Raw genomic sequence first — 20,417 nt, forward strand, 5'->3', positions numbered from 1 at the left:
AACCTCTGACCTGGCCCGGCAGTTAGTACACTTATTGCTGTCGTGATGCGATTTAAAGATAAATATTAGGTAAACTGTATACGTTATTAATATTAAGTTTTGTTTAAATTAATTGATTGGCACCATTCACTTATCTGGTCGTATCTTCTAATTGCTAAGCGAACTTAGGCGAATCAACGGTTCAATCATGCCTCTGAGTAGGAGATCGTATTACTTTTAGTTAGAAGTTAAACATGAAATTCTTAGTTACAATAGTATTAACTTATTACACCCCGAAAAGTAAACCTACTCCAGCCCAGTTGGCACGCATAAGAATCACTCTCAGGATAATGAGAGGATGAGTACAATTGAATGCATTTTCAAACTAGTATCACGTTCACGAGTCGGAAGGAAGAAAGTAAGTCTTAAAGACTAGGAGTCGATTGACCCACAGCGAAGAGAACGGTAAGGAAGGCGAAGTCTTTCTCGCCGTACGCTTGTTTAATACGAAAACAGAGGGAGCATTTTATACTGGCTCAGTTGGGTTAGCAACTGGAATAGCGTCATATTGAGGCGCCAGTTGCGAAACCGCTGTATCGACGTTTTTCTAACTCATGGACGTTACTGACCTGAGATAAACCCTAAGATTGCGTGCATTCACATAAAATTGTTTATTGACTTAGATATTAGCATTACATAAGAGTATCATCTAGTTAATATTAATGTGAGAAACACATGTCTTCGGCAGACAGAGGTTAAATCGGAGATAGGTTGAGTCAATTAGCAATGATTCACCTAGTCTATCCTAAATGAACTATCCTAATGTGGTAATAAATTACTCATCCAACATGAACCATCCATAATTCCATACACAACAAGATAAAGTTGTTTCAATTCAAGTAGGTACAAAAAAAATTGACTTACTGCTACTTAAGTTGGGGCAAAAAAGTCAGCACTGTATGTTCTGCTACACTTGTACGAAGTTTGACGGTTATCTTATTTACAAAGATTTCGTAATTGATAATTCTCCAGACGATATAATACATAGGTATAGGTTATTAGGCAGACGATATAATACATAGGATTTTAGGTACCAAACTTGGAATAGTAGCATAATGAATGCCTCTATATAGATTGAGACCCTATTTTCCTCCAGAGCAGAAGCTACCAAAACCTCAAAAAACTAATAACAAAAATCTCGGTGGCCCCACTTCTAAAACCCATCCTTGGGCCCTAAGGACCAATCCTACCAAAGAAAATCTTTGGTTCAGCAATAGCCGTATTCTTAGTTTTTTTGCCTTGTACAACTGCAACTATCTGACATTAGTGAAAAGAGAGATGTAGGTACCTATTATATCATTTATATCAAACAAGTCACACGAGATTCTTTAACATTTTATAGTAGGTATTAGAATCAGGAACAAGTGAAAATTTACATTCTGCAGGATCAGAACAGGCCAGACCCAAAAAATACGCCGCAGGTCACGCGCAGGCCCACGCCAACCACTTGAGCGTGACAATTGGATAATGTTGGCACAAATTGGGGCCCGAGCACATCCGAGCTCTTCGCTCGAGGGCTCTCGCCTAAACATGCAGTCTGCTGGCCTTCTGGTCGCCAACCCACTTGTACCACTTGTACAACGCGTGGCCGTTTAGCGATCAACGACGACCAAAAATGAGCATATGTTCACGTTGACTTTGGCTTGTTTCTAACAGACTTCCATTCCACTGCTGGAGAGTTTATTGTAACTCAAGTGTCAACTGTTAAATGTTAATATGTATAAGTTTTTCAATAAGTGGATAAAGAGGATCTACCTACACCCTACAGGTATTTGCAGGCAGTGACAGCTAATTTTAGATCTTGAGTTGATTCATAATTTCAATAACTTTACATAAACGTTTTAGCGGAAACGAAACTTTAATAAATAATGCCTTATTACAGAGCTGATGACAACCGGAAAGAGAGTTATTCTATTTTTGCTACATTGCAGCCGTTGAGCGTCTAATAAATGGACAATAAATCAAAACACTTCACGTTGAGTGCAGCGCGACAATTCGCTCAGCAGAGTCTGGGAGTGGGCAGATCCTGAGGATAATAGGCTGAGGGGTGCGGGGTGCGGAGGGTCGTGAATGGGCGCAGAAGCGCGCGCGCAGCGCGGGCGCGAGCGGTGGTCGCCTAATGAGGAAATAGGAATTAGCGGGCGTTGCCGACTGCACTTATCATAAAGAACGGTCACATAACGCCGCTTCTAACCTTACTTTGCTGGAAACTCGGGTAATTTAATCATGCTCTATAGAAATTGACATTGATGAAGTTATAATGACAGTGAGACACGGTAACGAGTCATGAGACCTACGAGTAGGTAAATAGCTACGAGGACGAAGGCATGCGATGTACCTAAAATAACTGTTATGCTCTATCGATCCATATGTATTAACACTGAACGAACGAACAATAAAAGCCAGCTGTTCCATTTGAATACTACCTATATAGTATCGATAAACAAAAGTTTAGTTACTAAGTTAACCTACGATGGCAAGGCGAATTAAGTTCCTGATAGGCCACATCTAGCCAATAACTACCAGGAAATGCCTAAGTAACCCACGTTCTAGGAAGGTTGAGCTGTTTGTTTGGGTGCGTCTATGCTATGTAGCCGTCTAGATCCTAATTGACGTTAAGATTATTTGGGAAGATGAAATAGGCCCATTGTGAAGATTAAGCAATTGAACGTGGGCTAAATATAGCAGGAGCAAGACGGACTAAAGATGTAAGAATATTTTCACGCTGTTCTTTGATTTGATATCGAGTTCCGAATAATCTCCTTGAAGAAAGTGAGCTGCTGGAGACTGCCACATGGCATCAGTCAGGAAAGTTTCAAGTTAAGAATTCTTTTTAATTGCTTATCTCTTTCTTGTAAGAAATTACTAAATTTGTTTAGGTAAATAAAAACTATATTCTGGACTGTAAGATAAAATTTTAGTGGCAAGTTTTCTTTCTTTCTTTTATATGGTTTTCTTTTATACCTTAGCTTAGGAAGTTACATTTTTCTTATATGCAATCAGTTTTGAGTCACAAAAATACTTAGCCTTTATAAAAAAAAAATAAGATAAAACTCCAGACAATTGACAATTGCCAGGAGACGAGCCTTAGGTCAGATTGATTTTATTACAAAGTTACGGTCACATTGGCCACTGCATTAAGCTAGTTGAATCATTGCAATTAGTAGGGCTGTCTGACACTGTAATCTAGGCGAGAACTAAAAATAAACGTTGTAATCAGAGTTGATTAGCTAATAGAAAAGGAAGGGGCATTTTCGTCTGCATGCTTGATGCTTCGCTGCAGCTAATTGTCATACGCACATTACAAGCTTCATTGGTGAAAGTTCTCGTGAGAAAGATATGACGAAATTATGACAAACTACTTCGGACAACTCTGAACAAAAGGGTCTGATTGATGTAAGTAGGTCACTCCAATGAAAGGTTGCCTTTGAAAATATGAATGAAATGTAGCCGAAAAACAATAGGGCTCGTGCCAGCCAACAAGTGACAGATCATCATTTTATATTTCTGAAATAATTGCTAAATGTAATTCGCTAAAACAAAAGAACCCTCTTTTGTTTTCTGAGAACACTGTATACAACTACTGTATACTGTACTGTACTGTATACTGTGTAGTTAGATTCCATTTATTAGTGCAACGGAAATGCTCCTCTTTGTGTCGCTGTAAGGTCAATTTACCATAAACAGTAATTAAAAATAAAATATTTAATAGAATTCACCGAAATACGTCCTGTGGTTTACTACTCCTTGTAGGTAGAACCTATCATAGTCTCATTTCTCTACAACTTTAAAATGTCTAATTTATTTAGTGGTCACAAAGTTCAGTTAGATCATTAAAATTCTGAATATTCATGCATGCACCTGACGCCAGTCAATGTCCGTCCTCGTTTTAGTTCCACCACAATACCATAGAAATCATTGTTTTGATGGTTTTGCTCTACTGGCTCTTTGAATATTTTATTCAAATATGCACTGACTGCTAGCTGGGCGAGTTTCCCACGTTAACATTTAATGATTGAAATAATCATGCATTACTTGAATATGCATGTTTTAGGTTTTAATTAAAGTCCAATAAATTCCAGTAGTTAATACTCGTATAGGTAGGTCCAAAGTGAATAACACGTCACTAAAAACGTAAGGAAATCATTTGATTTGAAGACAATTTGACAACTTCGTTACACGTGGCGCTTAGGTAATGTGACAAACTGTTGTAGCTACCATGAAATCAGAATTCGTCACTCACGTTACTTGATAATTTGATAGTGAGAACGTCAAAGAACATGTACTGGGCCCCCAAACAACCAAAGCCAAAATGATTATTAATTAACTTGGCACAATAATCCAAATTGAATCTTGCCCTCCGAAACGGGAGCGTGCCACCAATCCCAATCCTGCTCAGCTTCCTGCCAGTTACTGACGTGGAGTTGAAGCAGATCCACCAAATGCCGCCATGACCAACTACACATGTATAACATTTTCCGTGAAGTTTCACATTTCTGAACTCATAGCCACACATGACGTGATATTTCACTATTAGTCGTCGTTTACGTTACACATGAAGTCCAATTATAGTCAGGGGTAGCGTAAATGTCAAATGCCAACTACTACTAATAGAGGTACTATGCTACGTATAAGCTATTAAAATTTTCTTTTCTTTTCCAGCCTCCCAGACATAATAAAGTATTCGCGTATTGTGACGTATCGGGTTCGTCATTTTTGTGGAGATATTTCAAACATACGTTTACTTAATTTTATTAAGGTTCCCCATAAATCATTAATGCAAAATTATTCTGTCAGGTCTTGTTACAGAGATTGCCTTGCACGTGACATACCGACCCCACAGTTGCTTTTTCCGCTGTACAATTAAATGTCATTTCACACATAAATTTCACAGGTTAACCTTCGACCGGTCATTACTTCCTATGGTGATTGTTCACTTCCGAACAAGGCACCGGAGCGTGAGTGGATATGGATTGAATTCCAATAGATACGGCCGGCGATGTGTTCTAACACAGGGAATTTTATGCATGATAAAATGTTATGCTTCGGTTGAGCACATTTGGGATGGTTTTGATTGTGAAATAGGGTGATGGGCATTCTATTCTATGCATCAATTCTAACGTTGAAATATATGGCCACAGCAAAAATAGCAATTAATAACTAAACGACTTCAGTAGTACGGCGTTAATAGTTATTTGTTATACAAGGGGGCAAAGTTGTATTTTAACGCCGAGTGTGGAATTGAAAAACGAGCAAGTGATAGGATTCTATAGTTGAACCACGAGCGAAGCGAGTGGTTCGAGAATAGAATCCTGAACTTGTGAGTTTTTTAACACACGAGAAGTAAAATACATTTGCACCCGAGTGTAACACAAAACTTTCCCCTCACTATGGCGAGGAAACTACAACGCAAAAAATGTGTTTATCACTGTTTCCAGTAGTTCCACAGGTGGTAAATCATCTTTATTACTAGATTCACCTACTTTTATAAATTTTAAAGCAGTTAATTTGACTTTATTCAAAGTCAAATTACTTTGCCCACTAGTGGATAAAATGCGTTTTTACCCGCTGGTATTAAAGGACAAAACACGTGTTTCCGAGCTAGTGAGGGGAAAATTAAATTGTTAATCTTGAATTGAAATCAACCACTAAGCCAAAAATAAACACAACTGACAAAAAAGAGAAATTAAAAAGTGACCACATGATTCATGAAACGTGTGATACACGTAGACGAGTGGCATTGAGTAAGAGTAATAGACATAATAACAATAAGAAAATATTAAATCAACAAGTGCTTGAACAATCTGAGCGACACTGCCACTCTATGTGTCGGTAAACAGCCTTATCAGTCTAATCATGGTCCCAACATATTCAATTTCTTTTTCGATTTGTACCACTTAAGCAACTCTTGAAGCTAACAAGCCAGCCCTAACATCCTGGGCGCAGCAAGAACCAGGAGAGCTACAGAGTTGAACTCTAAAATAGATCCGAGGGGGAGCAACTAGCAGCTTCCTTCCTGCGCGCGCATCCGGCGGTGGCTCTCACGCGCCCCTCGCACCATGGCCTATGGCATGGTCAATAACCATTTCATTTCAGTTCCAATAAAGTTTGGAATTTTCCAGTAAGGTTTTGGGGCGGCTGAAAACATGTTCTAACCTTCTAACACTTTGATCACAAAATGGCTAAATTCATCATGAGTGTTTCAATGCGTCGATATCGGTAATTGGTTAATATGCTTACTATTAGCTTATTGTTTTTATCGTGTTATATAAGTCAAAGTAATTTTAGAGCAAGTTTATTGCATGTAAATGTCCATATTACCTATGTTGTTTTACCATGGGTATGCTTTTATTTTTATGTACTATTAAAGAAAACCAAATTTAATCAATATAACAAATATAGCTTTCTACGACCTTACTTCTTTTTTAACCGCCTTCCAAATCTCAAGGGAAGGGGTTCTCAATTCGTCTGTATGTTTTTTTTTTATTTTTTTTAATGTTTGTTCCTCGATATCTCCCTCGTTACTGGACCGATTTTGAAAATTTTTTTTTTTATTGAATGTATATGCATACAGATTGGTCCCATTTTTCTCAGAACCCAGTTCTCATGATGGGATCCTGGAGAAATCGAGGGAACTCCTTAAATCTGAAAGGCATACATATGGTGATTTTTGTGTTTTTAAAGGAACAGCATGCATTTACGTACGGAACAGTGACATTTGGTGCAGTGGAACTCCTGATGATGGTCAGAATGGAACTCCTCAAATCTGAACGGCACACTTATAGTGACTTTGGTATTTTTATAAGAACAGCATGCACTTACGTCCAGAACAGTGACATTTGGTGCAGTGGAACTGCTGATGAAGAGTGAGCCGCCCCTGGTTAGAGTTCCGTTCTGATAACCATTCTCATCTGTAAGTACTTCAGAATCATCCAAATTTCAAAATTGGTTCAGAAATGACGGAGATATCGAATAACAAACATTAAAAAATATACAGACGAATTGATAACATAATCCAACATTTGAAAGTATTTATCACCAGATTTATCAAAGGAAGGCGGTTTTTTTTTTAAAATAACATCGCAACATTGCCTATACAAATGTACATATTCAATTCAATGACGAAGCAGTCCAAACCATACTGGAGCTTTTAATTGCCATTGCAAATTTAACCGACACATAACCACGGCGTATACAAGTGAACAATGCTCCGAGGGACGCTTAATTGAGAACCCTTGGTTTATTTCAAGTACGTATGTATTTTACGAAGTACACATTAAGCATTCCATTTCGAGAGAGCTTTAATCCGAGTGTTATAGTTTTAGTTATTGCTGGAAACAGAATTTGAAATTGGAATTTTTCAGCCCTTTCTGATTTTTACAGAATATTTTTTTATTTACTTTAACAAATTGTGTTTTTTCAGAAATGACTTACTAACCTCCAAATGTCTTTTCAAGCAATTAGTAGTGTGGATTCAGGAACTTTGATGTAATATTAAAATACCTTATTAGTTTTAAGTTTAACCCAAGAGAAAGGATATTTATAATTGTAGCATTCCAAGAACGTATGAAGTATTTAGAGTAGAGCATAACAAGCTATTCTAATAATCCATCGTTTTGATATCAAAGGGGTGAAATTCTGAGAAAGTATTAACATGTTAAGTCTTAACGACGTGCTTCAGAACCTCTTAAGTCGGCCAGTAACAAAGACCAATAAATTATACTTACTTGGCTGGCGCGATAACCCGAAATTAGTTTTGGCTTCCTCCACGAGCTAATAAATTATAAAGATTCCCAATATACCCATAGTCAATCCTCTACGAATATAAAGAGTTAGATTAGATGGTGTTACTCTCGAAGCAAAGTCTCCGTCACATTTCCTGTACTTTTACGGAGTTTTACTGAATCGAATGTTACGGTACTGCTGAGAGTGCTGAGTAATCAAATTATACTCGTATATTATTTGTACTGTTTAATATAATTAATTTGACAGTTTTTTGACGGTCCACACAAAATGAATGCATATAGAAGAAGAATAGAAGAACAGGAATGCATATATATATGGTATACGTATGCATACTCGTATACATTACCAAACTGACAATAATTTACGAGCTCTATTTTTCAACTAGTAAATCTATATTATCGTGATTACCCCATTGAAAAGTTTAATTTTTTTCGATAAAAGTACTTTCTACATTTTTTGTTGGAGAGACTAGTTTAACAAAACAAGTATTCTTTATTTTCATGCGTCTCTGGCATCGGTAAAGTAAACACTCATGAGGTTGTTACTGATGTCTGAAGCAGTGCACTGATGTGTATTATGCATTTTGTTTCTCTCATGCTCACCTACACCGCCGTGTCGAGTGACGTTACCAATGCCAACGATGTCTGGATTTTCAACTACCGGAGTGTTTTTGGTTAAGGTCAAGGGCCGTGCCGTGTCCCACGAAATATAAGACCATACGTTTTGTAGTAATCATTTCTAATTTGAATTTTATGTTTGCTATATAAAATTGTATTTTATTTATATCGGTCTATTTTTTCACGTTACAAATAATTTTATTGATTTTCAACGATAGGTAGGTACAGTACTTACAGTACATACATAACTACTAACTTATTTTAAGATTTGACCAAAATTCACAAAAACAAAGGCATAAAGTTGACCATTACAAAGCCGTAAAAGCAATAATAAAATATGAAATTGGAAACAAGCCAATTGACTGGAATGAATGCAGAGGGGTGCGTATGCGCATAGTATTCCCATTGCAGACCAAGAAAGTTTTTGAATGATTAGGCGTACCCCACCCTATAAACAGTAAACAGGAAAACAGTGTCACACTATGACATAATTTACACAAACACAAAAAAAAACTTATTTTTAAGAGAAAGTGATTTTTTACCTATTATAAAAAAAAGCGGAGACCCGAATCTGAATTTTACTAGTATATGCCTATAAATGTTCAGTATCGGGTTGTGATTCTAGTACCTACAAGTTAAAAAAATATTCCTAATCAATCAGAGCAGTATTCTAAATAACAATAAAACTACCAGACACACACGTAGTAAAGAGCAGCAGTAAGATTTTTTGTAAACGGCGTGGTATCACAAACATCCATTTTCCGAGTAAAATGATAAGAATTGGCACTTTTCTGTTACACTGGTTTTATGAAGTATAGGTCTCCCAAACCCAGTAAGCGGTAGCAACAACGCCACGCGTCTCGCCCTGAGGTCTCGCCACTTCAAACTTTTTTTGCGTAGGGGCGTAAATTGGACCCTGCTGATAATTTCGACATTAACCAGTAGCCGCCTGTCACGGTTTGGCAGGATTTAGGCAGGAACGGCCCGTTTTATGTCAGTTTTTGTGTACTCCAGTGATGGATAGGATAACAGAGCAGTTAAAATGAATGATTTGTTTGTATCGATGTGATTTGGAGTAGATACTTCCCGTAAATAAAACAAATTTTTGACGTTAATTTTATCTCTACCTATTTCAACAAAATATTTGTATACCAAATTTCAACAAATTTTATTGTGTTAATACGTAAAATACCGTGTCAATATTATTTTCTCGGATTGTCTCTAGAGCTAGTTATGTGTTGACATATTCCCTTAGGAAGTTCACGGCAGAGTGTGACAAATAAGGCCCAACTGAGTTCTATTGACCTAAACATTCAAGGTAGATTCCTGTAATAACATTCTCAAACATAATATTCTAATTTGGATAATTCGTAATATTCGTACCTATGAATCGTAAGCAAAACCTTTTACAACATACATTACTTTATATTTAATATAATACTAATCCCTAATTGATAAGAGTAAATTAAAAACACTTCATGGTTTCAAATCTGAAAACAAACGAATCGCTTAAATGATCAAATAACAAGCCACGCTGTATATGTGTATAAGTAGTATGTAGATGATTTCCGCAATGTTACCAAGACCGTTTTAATTAGGTTTAATGAGATATAGATGTCTGGGTTTAATCTCAGTCTGATATGAACGGTACGAATGTTGCCTAAGAGACCTTATTCAGAAATTTTACATGAAATATTTATCACCGATTTAATAATATACTTATACGAATAAGCAGGCATCGCGTTTTCACATACATCCTGGCAGAGTAAGAAATAATAGGGACGCCATCGTCTATGTGGAGTTGTGGACCATTTTGCATGTGGCAACTATATTGAGTTACTTTTGTATATGTTATGGACCAAGTGATTAATAAGGGCATTATGTATAATGCCTGGACATTATGAATAATGCCTAGCTGTATTGGGCAAAGTGATTAATCATTGTGTAGACGCCATTTTTAGGGTTCCGTAGCCAAAATGGCAAAAACGGAACCCTTATAGTTTCGTCATGTCCGTCTGTCCGTCTGTCCGTCTGTCCGTCTGTCCGTCTGTCACAGCCGATTTACTCGGAAACTATAAGTACTACAGTGATGAAATTTGATGGGAATATGTGTTGTATGAACCGCTACAAAATTATGACACTAAATAGTAAAAAAAGAATTGGGGGTGGGGCCCCCATACATGTAACTGAGGGATGAAAATTTTTTTTCGATGTACATACCCGTGTGGGGTATCAATGGAAAGGTCTTTTAAAATGATATAAAGTTTTCTAAAAAACATTTTTCTTAAAGTGAACGGTTTTTGAGATATCAGCTCTCAAAGTCGTAAAAAGTATGTCCCCCCCCCTCTATTTTTATAACTACGGGGTATAAAATTCTAAAAAAAATAGAGGTGATGCATGCTAATTAACTCTTTCAACGATTTTTGGTTTGATCAAAGTATCTCTTATAGTTTTTGAGATAGGTTGATTTAACTGTAATTTTGGTTAAATATTTGCTGCTACGGAACCCTTTGTGCGCGAGCCCGACTCGCACTTGGCCGGTTTTTTATTACATTGCCCGGTCATTATGATACTGCTACGTGATCGCTGGGCACTTTGATAATAAGTTTTAACAAGTTTGTCTAAACGCCATTTTTTATCACATTGCCCGGTCATTATGATACTGCTACGTGATCCTTGGGCACACATCACACATTTCAGAAAAAGTAATTATTTTTGTATAGCAACATAGTTTCCACAAACAGCACGTCGCCACTTAATGTGGAAACGAGAATAACACCTGATAAGCCGACTCTTTTTGTAATTGTTTATAATTGATTTGAGGAATGCAATACCTACTTACGATTATGTTCATAAGTCTTTAAATTATAACTTATAACTCGTCCGTGAAACAAGAGTTATCAATACATAGATAAAGATTGATCCTGTGACGAAAAGGTTCGATGCATCAACATCAAAATCAACATTATCAAAAACACAAAAATTGGTATGGCATTATTATTACACGAAATAGCTTGCCGGGACAGTTTCCGTTAACCATTAAAAATGTGTAGTTTACCCAATAGTAAAATGCTCTTAGAAAATATATAAAATTCTGCAGTAAATTCGGCTTATCGAAGTTACGCTTTACGAGCGAATGCGTGACTTGCAATGATACTGTCTTGTATAACAATAACAAAGTTGTAATATCTAGAGTAAATAACAAAAACGTGTTCATATTTCTCATGTAAACAAACGCAATGATTTTCTATCTGATTGTAAAAATATAATTAGTTATGAAAAAGTACTAAGTCCAGAATGTTCGATTAAATAATTCAAACGCTTGTATTACTTATTAAATCCTGGGATTAGTTGACAATGCAGATCCCAGGCTCTCATGAGTACATATATACATTCCTTTTGTTGGGATTTACACAAAGAATGGTTAATCTTATCTTACACACCACAATCAAGATAGGTTTGGTTTGGGTACGACATTCTTAATTTCTTACGAGAAATCGCTACGTCGCAATAGTTATTTGTTATACAAGGGGGCAAAGTTGTATTTTAACGCCGAGTGTGGAATTGAAAAACCGGCCAAGAGCGTGTCGGGCCACGCTCAGTGTAGGGTTCCGTAGTTTTCCGTATTTTTCTCAAAAATTACTGAACCTATCAAGTTCAAAACAATTTTCCTAGAAAGTCTTTATAAAGTTCTACTTTTGTGATTTTTTTCATATTTTTTAAACATATGGTTCAAAAGTTAGAGGGGGGGACGCACTTTTTTTTCCTTTAGGAGCGATTATTTACAAAAATATTAATATTATCAAAAAACGGTCTTAGTAAACCCTTATTAATTTTTAAATACCTATCCAACAATATATCACACGTTGGGGTTGGAATGAAAAAAAATATCAGCCCCCACTTGACATGTAGGGGGGGTACCCTAATAAAACATTTTTTTCCATTTTTTATTTTTGCACTTTTTTGGCGTGATTGATATACATATTGGTACCAAATTTCAGCTTTCTAGTGCTAACGGTTACTGAGATTATCCGCGGACGGACGGACGGACGGACGGACGGACGGACAGACGGACAGACGGACAGACAGACATGGCGAAACTATAAGGGTTCCCAGTTGACTACGGAACCCTAAAAATGAGGAAGTGAAAGGATTCTATAGTTGAACCACGAGCGAAGCGAGTGGTTCGAGAATAGAATCCTGAACTTGCGAGTTTTTTAACACACGAGAAGTAAAATACATTTGCACCCGAGTGTAACACAAAACTTTTCCCCTCACTATAGCGAGGAAACTACAACGCAAAAAATGCGTTTATCACTGCTTCCAGTAGTTCCACAGGTGGTAAATCATCTTTATTACTAGATTCATCTACTTTTATCAATTTTAAAGCAGTTAATTTGACTTTATTCAAGGTTAAATTACTTTACCCACTAGTGGATAAAATGCGTTTTTACCCGCTGGTATTAAGGCACTAGTCCCACCGCGAGCTAGTAAGCGATTTTGATAGCTCACCGCTGGGCGAGTAACTATAAACATCGCCGCGCGCCGTGTCTCTTTTATTCGCACGGGAGTGATTATCTTTTGTTCGTTTTTATAGCCGATAGCTCATAGCTTACTAGCTCGAGGTGGAACCAGTGCCTAAAGGACAAAACACGTGTTCCCGAGCTAGTGAGGGGAAAAATAACATATGAGCTTATAACATTTCTTACCTGCTGGACGCTGCATTCAGCACCACAGTTGACGTCGAAGCGGCCATCTCCAGTACGGTTCTGAAAAAAGGCATAACATTATGTAACAAAGTATTCTGATGTTTATTTAGTCAGAGATTATAGTCATGTTAACGTCAAAAAAAATATTTAAGGGTTTAAATGGTGGAGAGGGATAATAGGTAGTGTTTTGTCGATAAGATTCGTTGTAAATAGTTAACGTCTAACGTTAACATTACGAGGGACGTTCAAAAAGTAATGAGAATGGATATGTTCCTGTATCTTGATTTAATTTTTCTTAACTTGTCCATGTAGCAGTACTCATTAAACTGAAATTTCATAATTCAAATTTTTACTACTTTCATTTGTTTTTCTTTGATATGTAAATAATTGACACAAGGTGGGGGATGAAAATTTTCAGTAAAATAAGAGCATGTTTTTATGAATATTTGACATGTCGTGAGTTCATTTCTGACATGAATATCAAAAATAATCATACTTTAAATTAAAGCTGGGTTTATCCTTTGTTAGTAACATCAATAAAAAAAGTTCGTATTCAAACGGTATGGTATCCAAAAAAACTCTAGGTGCTGTTTTGGGGTCATGTTCACGATTTTTACAGATTATCACGAAAATTGAGAATATAGATTGGAAATAAAATTACGTTAGTATTAAAGAAGAACATACAATCATTTTAATATTAAAAAAATGATTAGTTACAATAAGAACATTTTAAACAAACAAATAATAATGTTTTTGGCCTTCAAAATGACAGTCGACAGGGCCGAACCCTCAAATTGCCGAGGGTGCTGCTAAAGTTAGTGTATTTAAAGCTACAAGTGACATACCTACTTATAATATTGAAGGTAATATAAGGATCATTAATATTTTATACCAGACCTTTAAATAAAATTGTAAAATAATCGCTACTCTGAAATATAATGAAGTGAAGTGCTTACTGACATGGTATTTAGACTATCGTTAAGATTTAAATTTTTAAAGGGGGCAAAAAAAAAAATTGAAAACATTAAATATGTAAATAAATCACAAAAGAGTTACTTTTAATTATAAAAATATAAGGATACTTACATTCTTATGTTTTAATACTCATTATCATTACTTATTGAACGCCCCTCGTGTAGCTGTACAGTACAGACAGAAAGTGTCACGGCCGTACAAATTAAGATTTAAAAATAACCTTTTCACAGTAAGTTTTATTTTACTTGAGTCAATTCAACTGACAATAAAGTCATGTATTCTGAACACTTGGTTTTAACTTATAATAGTTATAATTCACATGCATTTATTGAAGAAATTTGCAATTGCAAGGTCACTGTCACTGCTAAATACTTAGATACTTACATAATTTTTTATCGCCTTTTTAAGCCCCAACGGATACTAAGTTCCTCAAAATGTCGGCACACACCCATGCACACGACACGACATTTTTTAATTAAAGCCCACATTTTTTTTAGATATTGTCCACCGGAGATACAGTAGCGATTCCTTCCGGCCGCGCACGCGCAGCGGACCGTGCTGTACCTGTGCCTGTCCTAATTGATGAGTTTCCAACGGTTACAGGTGAAATTACCTTGATTATAGAATTTTTTAAGTTTTTTTTAATAGGTCTGTTTATGTGCAAGAATACTGGATTTTAAAAAGGAAACTTGTCTTGGTTTATCATAACATGGTTCATACATATGTTTTAGTAAGAAGACATTTAAGTACCCACGCCGTGGCTTGCGTGGGCGACGGTAGCGCGACGGCGATGCGGCGCATACGAAATCAAACCTTATCGATATGGAAGTATGAGACGCGACGGCGACGGTCGCCAGACACGGCGTTACTATTTACGAATATTCGAAACAGATAAGACTGATTTAACGGTCGAAAAGTTCTAAAATAAAAAACAATCGCTGCGGGTGCGCTATAAAACTATCAATACAAATCAAATAGGAACATTTGTTTTGGACTCGGTTTTGGAGCAAAAACTATTTATAACAAACAAATACATGACAAATAAAAATTAAATAGCCTTCCATTCTTAATGTATCAAATGCACAGCACAATATCGTATTCGATGCGTCGGGGGTTAAATCACCGCAAGCGTCAGGGTGCCAACTCAAGCTAAAAGAAAAAGCTTGTCTTTTCTTCACGCATTTATTACAAGGGTCGTGCTTTAAATCACAACGAAACTATATAAGTACATGCTTGTTTATAATTATATCAGCCATATTTACTCGTAAAATTAAATGACTTTCAAAAATGGCTACAGGCTTTATTATCATCACATTTATGCACATATCACAGTTAGTTTCATTAGACTTCTATTCACCGGGATATAGTAGACCGTGGTACCTTTTTGATTTTTGTGGAGCTCCCGATATTGCGACGCAGTTACATGCATCATGATCACGCAGTTACATGAATCATGATCACGAAAAACCCGGACGAATAAATTGTAGTAATATTAACTTGGTATGATATACCATCCCTCGACCAACAGTAAGCCCGTCGGTCCTTGCAAAACAACCAGCGTGAGACCGGAACCCGTTCGGCAGCACCTCGCGGGCTTCTCGCCGAAACTTTACACCTGCGGTTTTATCGTATGAGATTTATTGGTTAGCCTCTGTCCCATAACGTTCACTGGGATATTAGCTTCAATTTAGATGACGTGGGAATAGTTTTGTCTTAAAAAAACGTTTTGTTGGACAATTTTCTAATCCCAACATACGTATAGCCTCTATAAGCAAAGTATTTTGAATTTTATGTGAACAGCCACCACTTACCAAGCAGGCCATATGGTAGTGTATACCTTGCCAAGGACACTACCATATATCACCTTGATAAAAATTAACGAAATTTAATTACCGAAGCGCTTAGCTTAAGAATTACTTTTCATACTTCGTAGCACGGCTACGCGACTACGAAAAGCGAATAGACCGGTGCAACTAATTTTCACGCAATTGGCAACATTAAATATAGATGATTCTGAGTGATGATCACACTAATTAGAACTGAACTAAGACTTCCCCATATTGAAAGATTCAGTCACTTACTGTATATTATCTCTAAAGGATCAAGGACAGTCTGGAAGTAAACAAAAGATAGAGCAACAACACACAACACAGCTATATTTAGCAAGAATGCGTTGATTATAGCGGATCGCTAATTGTGACAATTAGTTGTGCGTTGAACCTGCGCTGGCGTCGGCAAATTGTCAGACGCGGTTTGCATAGGCGGGGGTGGATTCCATGGGATCAAAGAGGGGTCGGTCGGCAAAGTGGAATTAGAGTGGAATTTAATCATTCTTGCGCGCTTCCTTACACTAAAGCAGTGTTTTGTATAATGTTAATTATTTCAAATTCGAAATTGTTATCAAGCATGAGAACTACTTAATATTTGGGATCTAACTTGCCGCAAATTTTGTACTCTACTCACTATTTTTCTCCTTGAAGTAATTAATAACCCCATTGGGGCTTCAGGAACCTTGTTGTTAATTTGCAATCAATCGTTTTCTTTGAACTTTAGCCATAATGCCGATAATGAAGATGAAAGCGGGTTTCCAACTAAGGCCTCTTTGACGGAGGTTGGCGGTTTTTGCTTAAATTGCCATGGCCATTTTAACAAATACGGCTTGAAATATGTCCAATAGTCATTATATTACCTACTTCATAAAACATACACCCGCTTAATTAGCATCGTTCAGTCCGTGGTACGTTTTTATAACTCTTTAAAAATATATCCAAAGCAAAGATCTAAAAGAATGTAGCCGGTTTAACGTTTTATCCTTGAACAAATTGTTAAGTAGGTTAGTGGTCGGCTCTCGGGTCTATTATCAATTTTGGCCATACACCCCCAAGTAACATTTTAGTGCTATAATTTTGGTTTTCGACGCCAAAAGCTACTATAGATGTCGTATAAAGGTTTTCGGCGTGACCGCCTGTCGTATAAAAGCATCCAGTAACACCTTTTAGCTCTATAAGCTTATACCGCTAAAAGGTGTTATTAGGAAGTGATGTAAACGTTTATATCACCATTTTATAGAGCCGCTATAGGCCTGGTCTATAACAGGATCAAATATGACTACTATAGATCTATATTATTGTATAATAGTGTTAGGAATCACTGCTATGCAATCAATTTGCGCTATTAAGGTTCCCGACAAGCCGCTATAGTTGTTGCGTTATACAGTTAAAAGGTGTTATTAGGAAGTGATGTAAACGTTTATATCACCATTTTATAGAGCCGCTATAGGCCTGGTCTATAAAAGGATCAAATATGACTACTATAGAACTATATTATTATATAATGGTGTTAGAAATCACTGTTATGCAATCAATTTGCGCTATTGAGGTTCCCGACAAGCCGCTATAGTTGTTGCGTTATACAGCTAAAAGGTGTTATTAGGAAGTGATGTAAACGTTTATATCACCATTTTATAGAGCCGCTATAGGCCTGGTCTATAACTGGATCAAATATGACTACTATAGAACAATATTATTATATAATGGTGTTAGAAATCACTGTTATGCAATCAATTTGCGCTATTAAGGTTCCCGACAAGCCGCTATAGTTGTTGCGTTATACAGCTAAAAGGTGTTATTAGGAAGTGATGTAAACGTTTATATCACCATTTTCTAGAGCCGCTATAGGCCTGGTGTATAACAGGATCAAATATTACTACTATAGAACAATATTATTATATAATGGTGTTAGAAATCACTGTTATGCAATCAATTTGCGCTATTAAGGTTCCCGACAAGCCGCTATAGTTGTTGTGTTATACAGCTAAAAGGTGTTATTAGGAAGTGATGTAAACGTTTATATCACCATTTTATAGAGCCGCTATAGGCCTGGGTTATAACAGGATCAAATAACCTACTAAAGAACAATATTATTGTATAATAGTGTTAGGAATCACTGTTATGCTATCAATTTGCGCTATTAAGGTTCCCAACAAGCCGCTTATAGTATTTTTAGTAGTCGTATTTTAACAGAAATTAAAACCTAACTATACCACTATTTTGGGATATAGTGGCTTTGGAAAACACTGCTACAGTATTTAACACTGTAGTAGTGATATGAATACCATTATAGAGCTATTTTGCTGTATAATGAAGTTTTCAGGATACGTTTATATAGCTTTGAAAAGCGTTAATAGTCGTTTTCTAATGCCTTTTATATCTCATCGCCGTTTACGTCACAATGACTCTTTTATATCACAGAACTGTGGAATAATGGTTTCGGTATCTCTTTTAAAACACAATAGCGTTATAGCTGAGTTTACTATATGTTTTATAAATAAAAAAACTGTTTAGAAGATCTTTCTATAGTAAAACATTGAAAACAAGTATTGTTTTCTATATAAAGAACTTATAAGTTAAACTGGATCATAGTTAAAGTCTCATGCAACCCTAATTGAATCCACAATGGCGGGCTTATGGCAGTGAATGCGTATGATAAGTGACATAGTCGAACTATAAAAGCGTATGTTTTACTTCTTGGATCCATAGTAGAAACTATGGTGCCAATAATTTTATTGTATTAAATTATATTTATTTATTTTATTCAAAACAGGTATAAATCGAGGGCGCACTTGAAATACACCATTAAACTAATATTCTTTTAACGGTAAAATTTCCATCGCATACCTTTTTGCAGTAATGATGGAATTATATGAAATCCAAATTATTTTGATTGACACTAAACTTCACAAGTTCACACGTCACTTTTCATAAAGTTCCTCGTTTAGAACAGTTTTTGTTAAATATTACACACATTAAATTATTTTAGAAATTTCATTCATTCGCATTAAAAGGGACGGCAACTGCTATTACAGAACAAAAAACCTGTATAACGGAATCTCAAATGCTACTATAGCATAAATTGATACTATAATAGCGTTACTGTGTCCTCTATGTCAACAAATTAGCACAATAGTCATCATCACATCACCATTATAGACCTTAAACGTCACGGATGATACTGCTATAGCCCTATTATATCACTAAATGGCTGCATAATTGCGCCAAATCGGCTCTACAGTACCAATATAGACTATTTATAGGACCATTTAATGTGATTTAATTTGGTGCTCTCGACCACTATAGGACCAGAAATTGTTACTTGGGCCGGACCAACTGGCAAGTGCGGCATCAACTTGTTGAATGAACCGTTGTCTCATTCAAGTGTACTTGCTATAATCTACTTAGTGGCATTTACATAATATATAAACATTTACATAATATATGTATTATTTAGCCTCTGAGCAAGTTTTATTCTTAAATATTTTGTTGTTTGTGTTGTTTTTAAAGGTAATAAGGTAGAAGTTAACACCAAATTACAGCTTAAGATAGAAACCGTAGTAGATACAATCGATTTTTTTTTATATTTTAATTATTTAAAGACGTCTGTTTACCGGAACAGTCTTGTTATATCAAAATAAAACAATCTTTGTTTACATTAATAAAATACGCTTGACATATTACGCAATCCACCTAAGTATGTACCTACCCCTAGATAATATAATTATAGATGTCTTTCGTACACAGAATGAAATTATCAACAAACAAACTATAGAGTAAGTTTTTTTTGACAGGATACGAATATCTTGATATGGGAGGTATAATTGAAAATTGTTGTTGTTTACATTGAGTAAACGGGAACGGGTATTATTTTCGCAAAACAAACCTGGAATGGGCATTTTTCATTGCACCGATCCACAGCTTCCGCTCCAAATTTCTCGACGATGGCAGTGTAATCGCAACCAATTGGCTGAGCGGACAAAGCCAATCCGAGCAGCGCGAGCACTAGCCATTTGTGCCAATTCTGCGGCGCACTCATTGTGGACACCATCACTCGGCATATCCTCACAATCACATCACAACATAGTCCTGAACGTCAGTCAAACACTTTTTCGGGATCAATAGAAGGGACGAAGTTGGTCCTTCGATCGACTGCGAGGCATGTCGCGCGGGTTTGAAAGGAACGGTTGCGTAGGCGGGTGCGCGCGCGCCGCGAAAGCTACTTGCGGACTGAAGCCGCGCGCTACGAAACTACGGTTACGACTATGTATTCTGTTGTTAGTGTTGTTACGGTTGGACGCTACTATTATGCTACCTGCTACAATTATCTTGCTATAATTACTTAGATGATTTATGTGTTTTATACATACATTTGTGGATTTGAGAGTATTATATTTCTATTGTAAACTAACAATTAAAGTAGGTACAAACAACAAAAGCGGTAGCGGAAACTGAAACCTTGCTGTTTTTAAATATTACCTCTCATATGCACCTAGATATCA

The 20,417-nt window shown here is 36.3% G+C and overlaps 1 protein-coding gene across 2 annotated transcripts in view; it reads right to left on the reverse strand.

Moving 5' to 3' along the window:
- The window catches only part of LOC125229705 (proto-oncogene tyrosine-protein kinase ROS), a 56,425-nt gene extending 36,233 nt beyond the window's left edge, over positions 1-20,192 (reverse strand). Inside the window, exons 1-2 of one of the 2 annotated variants that reach the window (XM_048134608.1) lie at positions 19,802-20,192; positions 13,112-13,171 (exon numbers count right to left, since the gene is read on the reverse strand). In XM_048134608.1, coding sequence (XP_047990565.1) covers positions 13,112-13,171; positions 19,802-19,966 — 225 coding nt within the window. In that variant the 5' untranslated portion in view covers positions 19,967-20,192. The remainder of the gene's footprint in view (positions 1-13,111; positions 13,172-19,801) is intronic. The other variant, XM_048134609.1, reaches the window with a different exon arrangement.
- Between the last annotated feature and the right edge of the window lie 225 nt (positions 20,193-20,417).

The sequence above is a fragment of the Leguminivora glycinivorella genome, chromosome 9, assembly GCF_023078275.1.
Source record: "Leguminivora glycinivorella isolate SPB_JAAS2020 chromosome 9, LegGlyc_1.1, whole genome shotgun sequence".
Taxonomy (NCBI): domain Eukaryota; kingdom Metazoa; phylum Arthropoda; class Insecta; order Lepidoptera; family Tortricidae; genus Leguminivora; species Leguminivora glycinivorella.